Source organism: Pygocentrus nattereri, chromosome 8 (genome assembly GCF_015220715.1).
Source record: "Pygocentrus nattereri isolate fPygNat1 chromosome 8, fPygNat1.pri, whole genome shotgun sequence".
In the NCBI taxonomy this organism is placed as follows: Eukaryota; Metazoa; Chordata; class Actinopteri; order Characiformes; family Serrasalmidae; genus Pygocentrus; species Pygocentrus nattereri.
The window spans coordinates 4,008,593-4,026,905 of NC_051218.1; the positions used below are offsets into that span (position 1 = coordinate 4,008,593).

General features: G+C 42.1%; 1 protein-coding gene across 1 annotated transcript in view; it reads right to left on the minus strand.

The window, feature by feature from the left end:
- Positions 1-1,959: 1,959 nt before the first annotated feature.
- The window catches only part of znrf1 (zinc and ring finger 1), a 71,036-nt gene continuing 54,682 nt past the window's right edge, over positions 1,960-18,313 (minus strand). Inside the window, exons 3-5 of the mRNA XM_037540555.1 lie at positions 7,342-7,447; positions 4,729-4,817; positions 1,960-2,978 (exon numbers count right to left, since the gene is read on the minus strand). Coding sequence (XP_037396452.1) covers positions 4,760-4,817; positions 7,342-7,447 — 164 coding nt within the window. The 3' untranslated portion in view covers positions 1,960-2,978; positions 4,729-4,759. The remainder of the gene's footprint in view (positions 2,979-4,728; positions 4,818-7,341; positions 7,448-18,313) is intronic.

An 18,313-nucleotide genomic window follows, 5' to 3' on the forward strand; every position in this document is an offset into this window, starting at 1 on the left:
TCTGCAGGCAGCTTCAGTTTAAATTTAATAGACTTTTTAATGACACTTCAGATGTAATTTAAGCAAACGTGTTTAATACTGTGTAGCTCACACTCACATCACTCTGTCTGTCTGTATGTATGTTAGCTCTACAGCAGGTAGTGTTAGTGTAACGCATGCCCTTGTGTTGCAACCCCATATTATTCAGTGTGTGTGATGTGATGCGAGTCGTATGGAAGGTCAGTCCTGCCCAGTGGAGGAGAAAAAATGTCCTCGTTTTCAGTTTTTGGCAGCAGTGTGTCAATTTTTTACCTTTTCCCCCCCAAAATAATTATTTTCTCAAAATAATGGCTTATTATGTCAAAATAATGACATTTCTTGAAATAATGAGTGTGTTCGCATGCACTCAGTAATCTGATTTCTACTTATCAGATTAATGTAATGTAATGTACACAGCACACTCAGATTTCTTAGACTGGAGTGAGGTCTAGAAGTCTCATTAAACAATCTAATAAAGAGGCTGGATTTTAGCTCAGTAGTCCGATTTCTCAGTGCTGTGAACTCTTTCTCTGATTTCTTTCGGATTTCTCAGTCTGAGCATGTGCGAAAACAGACTGCGGTACCGGAAATCAAATACATGCTTGAGGAAATGAAGGATTTAAATATGCTTCATCTTCTAGATGATGTATGTTCATATTTTCAGGCAAAGGGACTCGATGTTTAAAAACAAAGCTGCATCATGAAGTTTGAGGTTTTACATTACGTTTCAGTCGTGTCGGTGGTTGGTTAGTGTAGTGCTTAACACCTTTGCCTTTCACACTGTAGACTGGGGTTCAATCCCCCACCAGGGCAAGCGCCCTACACTATACCAATAAGAGTCCTTGGGCAAGACTCCTAACACCACCTTCGCCTTCCTGTGTAAAATGATCGAATTGTAAGTCGCTCTGGATAAGAGCGTCAGCCAAATGCCATAAATGTAAATGTCGTCTTCTGATTACTGTCTGACTCATGTAGACCTGGAGCTTCCCATTATCTGATCACTGAATTGAATTACATCAGATTCCAGATAAAATCAGATTTTCTGCGGTTATTGAATATTAACTGCATGTAAACGCGCTTGTTCATCTTCACATCAACATTATGAGAAACGCCTTTATTCCGACTCTTCTCGAAACACTGCAGTAATAATGACATATTTCCTCTAAACAGTTACTTGTGAAATCGAGCCATTATTTAAAGATAAAAACTGAAAAAATAAATCTATTTTTGTCTTCCTGCGACTTTTGCATGTGAGCTCCATCATGTGATTTTACTGTGATATAAAATCAATAAATAATTCACTACTTACCTCCAACTGTCTGGATTAGGAAGCTTGTCCCTTCAGCTGGTCAGGTGTCCAGCATCATTGTATTAAAAGGTGAAACTGCGTGTCATATTTTGTCTTTTTTAATCATATATATCATTATCATTATTACTCAGCCCACAGACTGCACATCAAATTCATCAGACAATTAAGTTTGTACATCCTAAAAACAGGCATCCGTTCACATCCTTGGAAAAGAAAAAAGAAAATGAAACATAAAAAAACCTAACAAAATGGAGGAGAGCAGAAAGTGAGCGGTGTTCAGAGCGCTGAGCCCCGCTCACGCTTTCTGCTTCCTGAGGCAGAGTCGCTGTCCGTCGTTTTGATGGATGGTGTTTGTTTACCCTCCTTTTTTTCCAGGCATGAAACAGAGACAACCCTCAGAAAAAAGCTCTATTTCTATCTAACAAAAGAGGATCATTCGTCAAATTGATTTTTTCCGCCACTCATGGTTTTTTTTTCTGTTTTACATTTCTCACAACATGGTTCTTCTAACAGTGGATGTTCTTTATACAGCAGAGGCATCCTGGAGATTAAATAGAAGATGTGAGCTTTCTCACAGGTTTTAGAAAGAAAAGTAAAGGAAGCTCGTAGCTCGTAATAGTTTCACACCGGTCTGCCTGTCAGTCCATCCGTCCGTCTGTTTTGTGGGTTTTTTTTTTGTTGTTGTTTGTTTGTTTTTTGTTTTTTTTTACATCCACTTGTGAAGCAACGGTAGCTTTCCAGACACGGCCTGGCCAGTCTCGAACAGAAACGTGGGGACGTGAGCCGAAGCTCTGGCTACACGCACATATACGAAGTAAACGCACTCAAGGCCTTTACAAGGTAACTGTTTTGATTATGGTCAGCACTTTGTAATGACCGCACGCTTTCAGATGAGAAGAAAAGAAGCCTATGAGTGCTTACTTTTTTGACTCGAGGAGATATTAGACATCTACTGTAAACTGTAAACATTTGAAAAACACAACTCTGTCCTCCATCTTCCCAATCACACACACACACACACACACACAAAACACACACCTCCCCATTCCGAAACACACACACACTGACTGAAATGTTCACACACAAAAAAGTGCAAACTTACATTCATCCCAAAGAACAGGTACGATTCTACACCTAACTCCGCCCCCACGCCGTCTCTCAAATAAGGACAACATGAAGCACAAAGCCACGCCCGTCTAATTAGCATATTCACGCCAGTGGAGCTGATGGCCATCGGCCTGGTCGGTCTGTGCGGTCCCGTTTCCGTCACCGTTGGCCTACAGCCCTTCATCCGTTCACAGGGAACTCCTCCTCTTCCTCCTCTCCGACAGAAAGACCAGACGAACGCGGGGATGTGTGTCGGGCCGAGCCCAGCTCCAGGGCCGGGGGGACAGAGAGCGTCTAGGGGGCTAAAATCCAGCGCTGGTTGAAATGAGGGGCAGTTGGCGATTCTCTAGCTAGTGTGGCAGCAGGGGTGGGGGGGGTTCTTGGACTCGTGTGGACGTGATGGTGTCGGCTCGATGCCGTTGTTTTCTTTTTATTTGGTTCAGTTTCGCAATCTCCACAGGTTTGATCAAATCGATAAATAGCTTGATTGTTTTATTTGGTTAATTCAGTGTCCAGATAGCCAGGTTTAGGTCCATAAAGTGCCCTGAGGAAGAGAGAGAGAGAGAATAAATGGAAGCTGTGGTCATGCAGGGCTAGAGGTGTCTGCTGGTGTCTCAGTATAAATGGTAAGTGACTGTTCTCAGTGTTCCTGACTGTGACTGATCTGCATCCAGACAGAGCTGTGGACCGGAATCATTTCCATCGCTGAAGTATCCTAAACCTAGGATATTTTATATTGTTGAGCAAACAACAACAAAAATAGGTTTTGCTGTGGTTTATTCCGGAACATCCAGAACACACTTTCATTTTACTGCACAGTTACTGTTTATTTACTGAATTTAACTTACTGGAAAAACTGAACATAAAATGTGGCCTGTGCAAAAGTTATGGCACATTTGATCTTGTATTTTCTTTTATTTTTATCTTTAATCTTTTATTTTCCCTTGTGTTGGAAACTCAGCAAATAATAGAAGTTGTGCCCCAAAATTAGCATAAAAGGTCATATTTAAGGGTCTCTGTAAGGATGTATTCACTAATTTTCACTTAAAAAATCAAGAAACAATCAAACATGGAAACGTGGACCAGCAATATGCACATTTTTGGATATGACTGGATAAAAAAATAGGTTTTCTAAGTAAACAACACATTCTTTACAGGAAACATACACAGGGTGTTTTTCAGCTAATTTTAGTGCACAATCTTTGCTATTTATTTGCTTAGTTTAAACTAAAAAAATTATATATTTTATTTTCTTTCTTCAATTTCTTCAAATAAACGGTAACTGTGCATTAAAATGTACAGGAACGTGTTCCCTGTACACCGCTGGGATAGGCTCCATCAACCCCCACGACCCTGAGGGAGAAGCGGCTTAGGAAATGTGTGTGTTTGTGTGTGTGTTTGTGTGTTCTCTGTAGAGGATGTGTTCACTTGTTTTTTAGAAATGAACAAAACATGGAATTTGACCAGGGTGATGAATTTTGACCAGGGTGATGAATTTTGACCAGCTGATGGTGAGCAGGACCAGGTGTTCCGGGGTGTTTTGATGGCCGTTACGACTGAAACATTCTAGGGTTGCAGCAAAGTTAGATTTAATCATTTTAAATGTACATTTTCTACATTTGTCATGGAATTTGGGAAATATTCAACTTTATTTTATTTTGACAGACAGTGTGATTTACCACACTACCCACTGATTTACCATCTTTGTTTGAAATATTAAAGTGATACACAATCAGACGCTTCTGTCTCCACATTCTCTGCAGTTTGTGTGGCGCGATCACTCAAAAACGATGATTTATTATTTTTTATTCCAAACACTTGACCTCCGCTGACCCCGTCATTTTATGTGACCGACCACTTCGTGGCTGAGTTGCTGTCGTTCCCAATCACTTCCACTTTGTTATAATCCCACTGACAGTTGACTGTGGAATATTTAGTAGTGAGGAAATTTCACGACTGGACTTGCTGCACAGGTGGCGTCCGATCACGGCACCACGCTGGAATTCACTGAGCTCCTGAGAGCGACCCATTCTTTCACTAATGTCTGTAGAAGCAGTCTGCAGGCCGAGGGGCTCGGCTTTATACACCTGTGGCCATGGAAGTGATTGGAACACCTGAATTCAATGATTTGGATGGATGAGTGAAAACTATTGGCAATAGTGCGTGTACATATATGATTTAATAACTTTAAGTAAAGGAATACTAAGATGAACAGTGATATCTGTATACTGGGATAACCACACCCATCCATACTACCAACAAACAGTGCATGTAAATGAGCGTGCGAGCCTTACCTTTCTCAGCAGTAGTAATAGTGAATGGAGGTCAGTCTGAAGGATGCTCTGGGCAGGAGCGGTTGATCTCGAACCACGAGTCTATACAGCTACACACAGACAAACACATTTGTCGCTATTTCTAAAAAGATGAGCAGGCGTGTTAAACTCACTCACTGGTAAAACAGTGGAATTTGTCATATCCCACAAATATACTCATCACATTATTCGACTAATATTCTCTCCATCAAGAACTCTTGTAAAATAAAACTTAACTTTTAGTATTTTGACATCAGCTACACATCTGCAGAAAAGACTGTTTGTTGACATTGGAATATGCAGCCAGTTTCACCACAATTACAGACTGTAGTCCATCTGTTTCTCTGATACTCTGTTACCCTGTTCTTCAGTGGTCAGGACCCCTATGGACCCTCACAGAGCAGGTACTATTTGGGTGATGGATCATTCTCAGCACTGCAGTAACACTGACATGATGATGATTTATTAGTGTGTGTTGCGCTGGTGTGAGTGGATCAGACACAGCAGTGCTGCTGGAGTTTTTAAACACTGTGTCCACTCACTGTCCACTGTATTAGATGCTCCTACCTTGTCGGTCCACCTTGTAGATGTAAAGTCAGAGACGACAGCTCATCTGCTGCTGCACAGTTTGTGATGGTCATCCTCTCGTCCTTCATCAATGGTCACAGGACGCTGCCCACAGGACGCTGCCCACAGGACGCTGTTGGCTAGATATTTTTGGTTGGTGGACTATTCTCAGTCCAGCAGCGACACTGAGGTGTTTAAAGACTCCAGCAGCACTGCTGTGTCTGATCTACTCAGACCAGCACAACACACACTAACACACCACCACCACGTCAGTGTTACTGCAGTGTTGAGAATGACCCACCACCCAAATGTTACCTGTTCTGTGGGGGTCCATGGGGGTCCTGACCACTGAAGAACAGGGTAACAGAGTATCAGAGAAACAGATGGACTACAGTCTGTAACTGTAGAACTACAGAGAGCAGCTATACAGTAAGTGGAGCTGATAAAGTGGACAATGAGCGCAGAAACAAGGAGGTGGTCAGAACGTTATGCCTGATTGGTGTATATCACAGAGTACCAGAAGCAAATTAGCTTCAGTTCTCTATGTAAGTGAAGGGAAACAGCTGACCTGAGATCTGCACTTCTACTCTGTTTTTTTTTTAAATAATCATAGAATTCACTGACTGTCAATCACTGACTGTTTATTTCTCTGGCCCATCACATTCGTGTTTATGTCAGGCATCTATGGAAACAGTAATGCTGAGTCACTGACATTGTCTGATTTGAAATGAAAGCCCAAAGGCAGCTATGAATGTACGGAAAACAGCTCTAAGAGACACAAAGTGATCCTAAAATAGACAGGAGAGAGGAGGCATTGTACAAGGTCCATTTCCCCCAAAACAGGCCATGCTGGGGTACGAGTGAAGCTCCGTCTCTCCAGTCAGCAGAGCGAGGACTAAAGGACTCGATTCTGACTCAGTTTGGCCTGATTTTGGTAAAAACGTTTTCTGGGAGCAGTTTTTACAGTCTGACAATAACTGTAGAGTGATTTTAATCCAGTATGAATCTACAGTGTGTAGTTTTACAGTCTGACTGTAATAATTGTGGAGTGATTTTAATCCAGTATGAATCTGCAGTGTGTGTAGTTTTACAGTCTGACTGTAATAATTGTGGAGTGATTTTAATCCAGTATGAATCTGCAGTGTGTAGTTTTACAGTCTGACTGTAATAATTGTGGAGTGATTTTAATCCAGTATGAATCTGCAGTGTGTAGTTTTACAGTCTGACTGTAATAATTGTGGAGTGATTTTAATCCAGTATGAATCTGCAGTGTGTAGTTTTACAGTCTGACTGTAATAATTGTGGAGTGATTTTAATCCAGTATGAATCTGCAGTGTGTAGTTTTACAGTCTGACTGTAATAATTGTGGAGTGATTTTAATCCAGTATGAATCTGCAGTGTGTAGTTTTACAGTCTGACTGTAATAATTGTGGAGTGATTTTAATCCAGTATGAATCTGCAGTGTGTAGTTTTACAGTCTGACTGTAATAATTGTGGAGTGATTTTAATCCAGTATGAATCTGCAGTGTGTAGTTTTACAGTCTGACTGTAATAATTGTGGAGTGATTTTAATCCAGTATGAATCTGCAGCATGTAGTTTTACAGTCTGACGGTAATAATTGTGGAGTGATTTTAATCCAGTATGAATCTGCAGTGTGTGTAGTTTTACAGTCTGACTGTAATAATTGTGGAGTGATTTTAATCCAGTATGAATCTGCAGTGTGTAGTTTTACAGTCTGACTGTAATAATTGTGGAGCGATTTTAATCCAGTATGAATCTACAGTGTGTGTAGTTTTACAGTCTGACTGTAATAATTGTGGAGCGATTGTAGTGTGTGTAGTTTTTAGTCTGAAAATTTGGCCAAACAAATGAGATCTCAGTAAAATCAGTCCAGCTCCAAAAGGGCTGGACTGTTCATTCAATGAGTAAATGAACAGTAATCCCCTATTAACTGATTTAGCCCTGAAGATGTGACAGTATGAGAGAATGCTGAATGTCATATGAGAAAGCGAATCTGTCTTGCCCACCTTTTGTGATAGATACAGAGGCACGGCAGTCTGGCGATGGTGTCTCCCTGCTGCAGCTCTTCCAGACAAATCACACACTCTCCCGCGTCTCTCGACAGCACGTCGTCTACACAGACAAACACGAGAGAAATAACACGTTCTGTCAGCTGCAGTAATAGCAGGCTTGTTTACACTGAACAGAACTACCTGTCTCAGAACACGATGGGTCGGCCTGTACTGTTAATTTATTTATCGGTTCCGTGGAGCACACTGAAATCAATTTGTTGATTTTAGTATCAATATTCATGTGCCAGGGTAGGATATGGGGTTAATCTTCATCTCTCGGCGAGACTCGCACAGAATGACTACAGCACACTTTCCTGCATTTCGCTTTCACAGATGCAATTTGCGATAAAGGGCGGCGGCAGGCCTGGCTTATTGCTGCCCTGGCCGCTCACTGCACAAGGCCAAATCAGATCGATTTCTCACGGTCATAACCTTACAGGAAACCTGTGTGTTGAGTCCAAGTTCATGATTAAAAGATCGAAGCGATGTGAGGAACAAAACATCACTTACCCCCAGTTTTATTACAGAAGTGTGCTTAAAAGTTGCTCAGCATTCACAAAAAAAAGGCCTTAAATTCTGCGACCTCTACTGACAGTGTGCAGACTGGGATTCGGCTATGTTTAAAGAAAAGTCTAAACATTTTAATAGCTATAAGAATAATTGACGTGGTCATCTCTAGGCTGACTAAACTCATACACGGCCCTGAAAACACTAAAACTGGTCTGGCTGTGGACCATTAGAAAAACCACAGTGCCATTTTAAGCATGTCTCACATATTTGGTGACTCTTGATAAACTAGTACAGGGCTAATGAGCTCATTTCATACTCAGCTATGATGTGTAAGAACCCTGACTTGATATTCTCTCATTTTAATCGCATCCGCTCTGATAGTTTAAGTGCCGTAAGTGTTCAACAATGGCCCACAGCGCTCTAAATGAAATACTGCTGAAACGCATTGTGTCCATTAGGGAGACAAAAACGGCCCAGTTTATCAGAGTCCTTAGCGATGAAGCCTCCAAATGACAATAGCTGTGGAATGACCATATTTTCAGGTTTTGAAACTATTCTCAGTCCTCGGGTCAATATTCCATGAAATGTACGATATTGTATGTTGAGCTGATGGGAAATACCACACAGGTTCGTTTAACCCAGAAACATGTAAATGTTATTCCAAAACAAGAGGCTAAATTAAATGTCCTTGTGCAAAATATTGATTTTAAGATTAAGTGAGCCTTATTAGTCCCACAACAGGGAACTTTCACCTCCGCATTTAACCCATCCATGCAGTGAAACACCACATACACACTAGTGAACACACACAGTAGGGGGCAGTGAGCACACTTGCCCAGAGTGGTGGGCAGCCCAATCCGCAGCACCTGGGGAGCAGTGCAGGGTTAGGTGTTCAAGGACACCTCAGTCATGTACTGCAGGCTCTGGGGATCAAACCATCGACCTTCCGGTCAAAGGGTCGGTTCCCTAACCTCCAGTCCATGACTGCCCCAAACAGATCTTATGAAACTATAAACAATACAAAACCCTAAACTCTCATTTAAAATTTCACACAATGTTTCAATAATAAACACAAAAACGATGTTCAAAAAATGGCAAACAAGCGACCCCTAGAGCAGAGAGAGGGCCACATCATAGGGGTGGGAAAAAGAATTGATTCTTAGATGGACAGTATTTCCAAAAGTATTCGCTCGTCTGCCTTCACACGCATATAAACTTGAGTGAGATCCCATTCTTAATCCATAGGGGTTTAACATGATGTCGGCCCACCCTTTGCAGTTATAACAGCTTCAACTCTCCTGGGAAGGCTTTCCACAAGGGTTAGGAGTGTGTTTATGGGAATTTTTGACCGTTCTTCCTGAAGTGCATTTGTGAGGTCAGACACTGATGTTGGACGAGAAGGCCTGGCTCACAGTCTCCGCTCTAATCCATCCCAAAGGTGTTCTATGGGGTTGAGGTCAGGACTCTGTGCAGGCCAGTCAAGTTCTTCCACACCAAACTGGCTCATCCATGTCTTTATGGACCTGCTTTGTGCACTGGTGCGCAGTCATGTTGGAACAGGAAGGGGCCGTCCCCAAACTGTTCCCAAAAAGTTGGGAGCATGAAATTGTCCAAAATCTCTTGGTTTTGCGTTGCGCTTGGTGATGTAAGGCTTGGATGCAGCTGCTCGGCCATGGAAACCCATTCCATGAAGCTCTCTATGCTGTTCTTGAGCTGATCTGAAGGCCACATGAAGTTTGGAGGTCTGTAGTGATTGACTCTGTAGAAAGTTGGTGACCTCTGTGCACTATGCCCCTCAGCATCCGCTGACCCCGCTCTGTCATTTTACGTGGCCGACCACTTCATGGCTGAGTTGCTGTCTTTCCCAATCGCTTCCACTTTGTTATAATCCCACTGACAGTTGACTGTGGAATATTTAGTAGTGAGGAAATTTCACGACTGGACTTGCTGCACAGGTGGCGTCCGATCACGGCACCACGCTGGAACTCACTGAGCTCCTGAGAGCGACCCATTCTTTCACTAATGTCTGTAGAAGCAGTCTGCAGGCCTAGGGGCTCGGCTTTATACACCTGTGGCCATGGAAGTGACTGGAACACCTGAATTCAATGATTTGGATGGGTGAGTGAAAACTTTTGGAAATACAAAGTACATACAGAGTGAACAAGATGAGAACTTTCCTCAGCCAAGAATGTGGCGTTAACTCTGCTGCCGTGCTTTGGGGAATTTTATGAAGTTCTGAATACACTCCATATGCTGTACAACTCATCATGGCCTTCAAGAAGTGATAGATATTAATTAATATTAATATTTGTGTCTCTTTTGAAAGATTCTACATGGATGGACAAAATAATTTTTTACAAAATTGGAAGTTTCTGTTGAAAATAAACTCAGCCTGTATCATACACATTTATTAAATTGTTCATCATATAAGCCACATATCCTCTTAGGTTGCAAGGGGTGCTGGAGCCTATCCCAGTGGTCATGGGACAGAAGGCAGGAAACACCCTGGACAGGTCACCAGTTCATCACAGAGAACAGACACACAAACCTGACTGCACGTCTTTGGACTGTGGGAAGAAACCCACTCAGACACGGGGAGAACATGCAGACTCCACACAGAAAGGACCCTGGTCACCTGGCCGGGGAATCGAACCCAGGCAGGCCCTTTTGGAGTGGGGCGACGGCGTTGAGATTAAGGTTCATGCTCATCTAACGCTCTGCATTCAGTCCATGATGGCCTTGATAATTAGCTGATGAGCTGAATCAGGTGTGTTTAATGAGGCAGTGAGGCAGTTTTGGCCCGCAAGGACCAGAGCCTGACACATGTGGTGTAGGCCATACCCAGCTTCAACTAATATAAAGCTACTTACGAAGATGGACAAATATGAGGAAAACATGACGAAGCAGAGATGATCATATTTTATTGTTATTGTGATTAATTATGGTATTATGATCAACATAATGCTTTTTTGAGCATATTTATGCTTAAAAATACTGCAATACTGAAAAACGGCATAGTTTATTAAATAGAGAGCAAGATTAGTGCATTTCCTCTGTGTCAAAATATTGCGTACTGTGTAAAAGTTCCTAAGTATTGTGATCTATCTTTGCCATATTGACCAACCCTTACAACACAGGCTACAGAAATCAAACATCGGGATCCTTAAAGCATCATTTATCCTTTCTTGGGGTCCCTAAAGATTCCCATCTCTTTCATATCAGCGTACATTTCCATACACTGTTTCAGTTCCTTGATACTGTATTGAAATCATTACACCCTTAAATTCAGCTTTACTTTACTCAAAGATGACTTCACTTTATTAAACAATGTGAAAAACACCATCATAAGCTCCATGTACTTCTGTTTTTCTGAAATGAGGTAGGGCAGGAAAATATTTCCCACCTGTCTTTGCTGAATCAATTCACACCAGCGCAAATCTACACAGCACACCCAGCAGCCCATTAACTCTGAAATGCCCACTGGTGCAGGTTAATTAAAACACGCAGTGCATTTCACACAGGCCTGAAATGAGGCTGTGCTGACAGCAGGGGGCAGCGCTGAGTGAAATCATGGGAAATAATGTCACCTGCATGTGTTTGTGAGCTGTTTTCACTGTCGTGGTTGGAGCTACTATGTATAGTACTTTGCAAATGTACCTTTCATTTATTTAATTTCAGGTCCTTCAAATACCAGTTATTCATTTTTCAGCATCAGAAAAAAACAGAAAAAGCCCCAACAACTAAATATAACATCTAATTTGTTCAGTGTTCAGTGAGTCATCCTTTACCATCATTCCAGCTTCCATTCTTTTCAGGAGACTCACTTTCAGCTCCTCAAAGAACCTGCAGACACACCTCCAAAGTTCAGTCTTAGAAGCTGGTTGATGATTTTCTGAAGTAATCGAACCCATTCAGTGGTGTTGAGGTCTGGACTCTGGGGTGGTCAGCTTCTTTGTTTGATGTGTTGCGTCTCCTTTTCTCAGTGATCAGCTACACATCCTTTCAGACCCATAGCGCTGAGTGGTCTTCTCACAGTGGAAGGATGGACAGAAACACCTGTGGATGTTTTCAGATCTGAAGCAGCTTGATGTTCTCCTCTCTCTCAGAGATCAAAGCTTTCAGTGCTGTTTATCTGATGGGGGCAGTTTTGGTGTCGACCAGCTCTTCCAGGTGGTTGTTAGAGCCCCATTTGCTCTGTAGCTTTTAATAAATTTATTAATAAATAAACTCCGGTTATGTAAACGCTTGTTTTTTTCATTTATTTTACTTTCACTTTCTCCTTCCTTACACAAGTGATATGTCTGAGGAGATTAGATACAAGATACATCTCCTGAAATTTGAATAACTTGTGTTTAACATTCATTTTGATTGGTATTGACTTGAGATATGAGCTTAGAGTGAAGTGCAGGGTTTGACTTGCAAGTCTAAACGTGTCTACAAGCTGCATAAAAACACATACACAGTGCAGATGTATGTCCTACTAATGGCTGAGTTTCCAGTAAACATTTACTTCGTGTGAGCTGACAGGAAACCCACCAGAATAACACACCACCCCACATTCTCTCTATAGAACACCACTTCCCTTGGAAACACCTGTGTGGCCGTGAGTGTTTGTGTGCATATGTGAAGATCAAGGGAAGGTGAGAAAACAAAGGTGCCACCAGACTAACATACACTACATGACTTAATGCATTGAGTATATAAGATAACATAACACAACTGCTTAAGTAGCAGTGTGGGTAACACTTTATTTGAATGGCCCACTGTAGATGTTTTGTAGATGCTTAGTATAGCTTAACAGAAGTAACTTTCAACCAAATAAATGCAAATGAACTTGAAGTTGAGTGTAGAAGATTCTATTAAATCTATTCCCAACCCTTTCAGAAAAAAATAATCCACCTGGGAATCCACAACATCTAATGTCCATTACCATCTTGGCTGTAAATGTCTTAGTATGTGTTAATGTGCTAGTATAGACTAAAAATGTAAACAAAAACACAGACTTACACTATCTTTCCAAAAGTATTCACTCACCCATCCAGATCATTGTATAATTCGAGCCCCTCGGCCTGCAGACTGCTTCTACAGACATTAGTGAAGGAATGGGTCGCTCTCAGGAGCTCAGTGAATTCCAGCGTGGTGCCGTGATCGGATGCCACCTGTGCAGCAAGTCCAGTCGTGAAATTTCCTCACTACTAAATATTCCACAGTCCACTGTCAGTGGGATTATAACAAAGTGGAAGCGATTGGGAACGACAGCAACTCAGCCATGAAGTGGTCGGCCACGTAAAATGACAGCGGGGTCAGCGGATGCTGAGGGGCATAGTGCCCAGAGGTCACCAACTTTCTGCAGAGTCCATCACTACAGACCTCCAAAGTTCATGTGGCCTTCAGATCAGCTCAAGAACAGCGTAGAGACCTTCATGGAATGGGTTTCCATGGCCAAGCAGCTGCATCCAAGCCTCACATCACCAAACGCAATGCAAAGCGTGGAATGCAGTGGAGTAAAGCGCCGCCACTGGACTCTAGAGCAGTGGAGACGTGTTCTCTGGAGTGACCAATCACACTTCTCCATCTGGCAATCCGATGGACGAGTGTGGGTTTGGCAGTTGCCAGGAGACGGTACTTGTCTGACTGCATTGTGTCAAGTGTAAAGTTTGGTGGAGGGGGGATCATGGTGTGTGGTTGTTTTTCAGGAGTTGGGCTTGGCTCCTTAGTTTCAGTGAAAGGAACTCTTAAAGCTTCAGCGCCAAGAGATTTTGGACAATTTCACGCTCCCAACTTTGTGGGAACAGTTTGGGGACGGCCCCTTCCTGTTCCAACATGACTGCGCACCAGTGCACAAAGCAGGTCCATAAAGACATGGATGAGCCAGTTTGGTGTGGAAGAACTTGACCGGCCTGCACAGAGTCCTGACCTCAACCCCATAGAACACCTTTAGGATGAATTAGAGCGGAGACTGACCTCACAAATGTGCTTCTGGAAGAACGGTCAAAAATTCCCATAAACACACTCCTAAACCTTGTGGAACGCATTCCCAAAAGAGTTTCTTGTAAAATGTTGATGTTAGATGTTTTATGAGGCTGGTGTCACTTCTCACTCAAATTTTACTGCCCCACCTTAAACGGTGCCTGAGGCACCAGAAAGGACTGCTGACCAATTAAGGTGGAACAGGAAAATCTGAATGAGAAGCTGACTCAGCCTCGCAACTCTTCAGTGTTTGAGTTTCTCCTTACAGATTAAACATGTCAGGAAACCAGCTGGAGTGATTATAAATGTGAATAAGTCCATTATCGACTTTTTTCTCGTTGCCGCTTCATTAGCTACTAGCTAGACAAGACTGTTGTCTGTGTTGCTATAGTGACCAGCACTCTGCACTGATCTTCAGGCTTAAAGGGTGAGTTAGCAGTACATTAACTCCAGAGTTGAAGACCATTTACTGTTAAACTGTGCTGAACGATCAGCAGAGCTTTATTTTACTGTAAAGGAGGATTATTTTATTATTACCTACTAATCTAATTCAGCTGTGGAGCCACAACAGGACAGCAAAAGAACTGCATGCGGTTCTGGAGCCATATGTTACGTGTGGAGACTCCTGCCCTAAATCTAACCCTAATCTTAACCTCAAGACAAAACCCACACTTCCTTCTAAACCTAACCCCAACCATGTTGTTGATAATCAACTCAACATCACCAGAAAGTCTGTTAATGATTTAACTATCTGTAGATCATCATGCCCACTATAAGGGTAGGAATGTGTACAAGCACTGTATGCATGTATAAAGGATAAAGTAGACATATATGTACAAATAAATACATATAAATACAAATATGTATATTTGCACATTGCCCTGCGATGGACTGGCGACCTGTCCAGGGTGTATCCTGCCTTCCGCCCGAAGACCGCTGGGATAGGCTCCAGCACCCCCCCGCAACCCTGACGGAGAAGCGGCTTGGAAAATGGATGGATGGATGGATATTTGCACATATATAGCAGTGATGGATGGAAGGAAACACTGACATCGTGGCATTAGTGCAACATGTTTAGGCACATAAAGAAAACAGCAATAACAATCCAATGTCTGTCAGTGCCTAATATCATACTGACATTCGGCAGAGCCTCTTAAAACGTCCCTAACACAGCTGCACTCGAATCCACAGCACATGGTTTTTTGTTATAACCTAATAAAGAAGAAAAGGTACTTCGATATCATCTGCTTTGCTTTTGTCTCAGACGCTGTTACCTCCTCGAGGCTGTGGAAGAGCAGAGCTGCAGCTTTCTCGTTCATCATAAAGAGAGAGCTGCGGGACACTGGAGGTCAGAGGGGAAGAAGATGGACAGGAAGAGATGGGTTGGACTTGAATAAGGGTGGCTGGCTGTTATGACAGTATGAAAAATGGTGCCACGATATGTACAAGTATATCATATACTGTCAGCACTTTTGCATTGTCATGCTTACCAAATAGCTCGGCAGTGAGTGGCACAGCAGCAGCAGCAGGATTCTGCTGGGGCAGCTGGTTCACACTATAATGATTATATCTTTGATCATATCTGTTAGATGAATAAAGGTTATTAGTAGTAGTAGTAATATTATAGCATACATCATATTATAGATACAGCGATCAGGCATAACATTGTTTCTACACTCATTGTCCACTTACTGTATAGCTGGTCTCTGTAGTTCTACAGTTACAGACTGGAGTCCATCTGTTTCTCTGATACTCTGTTACCCTGTTCTTCAGTGGTCAGGACCCCCATGGACCCTCACAGTGCAGGTACTATTTGGGTGGTGGATCATTCTGTGACCACTGGTGAAGGACTAGAGGATGATCCATCACAAACTGTGCAGCAGCAGATGAGCTGTCGTCTCTGACTTTACATCTACAAGGTGGACTGACGAGGTAGGAGTGTCTAATAGAGTGGACAGTGAGTGGACACAGTGTTTAAAAACTCCTGCAGCACTGCTGTCTGATCCACTCGTACCAGCACAACACACACTAACACACCACCACCACCACGTCAGTGTTGAACATGATCCACCACCCAAATAGTATCTGCTCTGTGGGGGTCCATGGGGGTCCTGACCACTGAAGAACAGGGTAAAAAAAGCATGCAGAGAAACAGATGGACTACAGTCTGTAACTGTAGAACTACAAAGTGAAACTATGTGGTCGGTGGAGCTGATTAAATGGACAGTGAGTGTAGAAACAAGGATGTGGACTTAATGAAGTGGCCAGTCGGTGTATGGATCTTTACTGGAAAGACCTCTTTCGGTATCAAAGTATTATTTTGGCATATCACCCACCCTTACTTGAGTATGGAGATGGACAGATTAAAGGAGGTATGGACGGAGGGAGGATATGAGCTTGGAAAAGAAGACCGAGAAGGATGGAGTGAGGAGTGAGTGTATGTGTACAAATAGAGGGCTGGAAGGAAGGACGTCAGATGGAAGACATATGCTCCACATGCAAATCAGATTAGTGAAGCATCAACGTCCCGCTGCCCTCCAAAATCGGCAGGCCTACCCCCAACTCGCCCCAGCAGCCATTCATATCAGCTACTCGCACCTGCCCCTTAAACGCAACATGCACAGAGACGAGCCCCCCAAACTCCCCAGCAGGAAAGCATAAAAAAGGAAAACGAGACCTGAACAGTGAGATTACATATTTCAAACTTGAGCAACACCAGAAATATGTTTATTTTTGTTTTGAAAATGGACAAAATTAGTCTAAAAACGTCAGCCCTATTTACGCCAAGCATGTTTTTTCAGAGAGAAAAAAACAGATGCAGCGGCGGACCCTTCACACTAAATCTGACAGTTTTGCTTTTTAACGCTCTGGGAACTCGAGAACAAGACGGAAGAAGGAAAATTGACTCCTCAAGTAGCAGCGATGATTAATGAATCTTTTTTTTTAACCCTTGCGTGGTGTTCAGGTCTGTGGGATGCATTTTCAATGTTTACCAAAAAGAAAGAATTAGGCGATTTATTATTATTTCAACCTCAGATTCTTGTCCTTTGCTCATTTTCTGTGAAGATCATATAAAATAATGCTGTAGGCTGTAGACTGCGGTTCAATCCCCATCTGAGTAAACACCCTACACTATACCAATAAAAGTCCTTGGGCAAGACTCCTAACACGGCCTTCGCCCACCTGTGTAAAACGATCAAACTGTAAGTTGCACAGGATAAGAGCGTCAACCAAATGTAATAAATGTAAATGTAAATGAACACCCCCAACACATTTATATCACACGTGGTGTTGGGCTGAGCTCACGGGGAATACAAGTGGGGAGGTTTTGTGTCCTTCACTGTTTTACTCCTACATGGTCCTGCAGTTAGTGTGTATGTGTTTGTATATATATATATATATATATATATATATATATATATATGTGTGTGTGTGTGTGTGTGTGTGTGTGTGTGTGTGTGTGGACAACATGAATAGGCTGCTGACTGGCTACAGCTGCTACGCTGGACACTTGTGGTATTGTTATGGCTTTATTGATTTAATAAACAATGTGGTGGGTCCACCAGACCACCGAGTAACAAACACATCAACACCACACAAGGGTTAAACTAGAAGACTGAGACTAGAAGGTTCACACACTGCCTACAGTCTGTTTTACAGAAAGACCACATGTAAACAGCTACTGCATGTTGCAGTCACAGTCATTCTCAGCCTTTCAGCTTTGATTCTCCATTCATTTACTGAAACTCTGCTTTTTTATAGCCATTTATAGCCAACAAAGCTCTGATTGGTCAACCTGATGTTTACTTTGAAGGTAAAAAATGTCTAGAAATAAGTTTTAATAAAACTAAGGCGAGTTTTTATAAAAGCAAGTATATAATAGTTTGAATCTCTTTTTCTTTCAAGTCACGATCACAACCTGTCCAAAATATCCTATTTTGATGGCGAAATTCCAGTTGACAGCCATATAAAACTGAGAAAAAAAAGAACTTTATTTCATTTATTTATTTGTTATTTAGTCATTTGTACATATTTAAGGACAATTTCCTCATCTAACGTCTACCGCTTTGTAGTAAAGTAAGTAAACCTTATCTATATAGCACTTTTCTAAGACAAAGCTACAAAGTGCTTCACAATAAATAATCAAATCAATAAGTTAAATAATATAAAGTAAAAAAACACACAGTTAAACACTTTATCTCTGATCACAACTCAGAAAAGCTAGAGAATCAAAGTGAGTCTTTAGGCGCTTCTTAAAAGAGGATGTGGACTCTGATATCGAGGGGGAGACAAAAAAACTTAGAAAACAGGGACAACGGCGTTTGTGAAAAGTGCTCTACAAATAAATTTGAACTGAACTGAATGTTTACTTCTGTAGTGGCTTGTCCTGAGTATTTGATCCACTTTGAGTCTAGTGGTCCAAGGCCTGCCAGGGCCCCTGACGGTC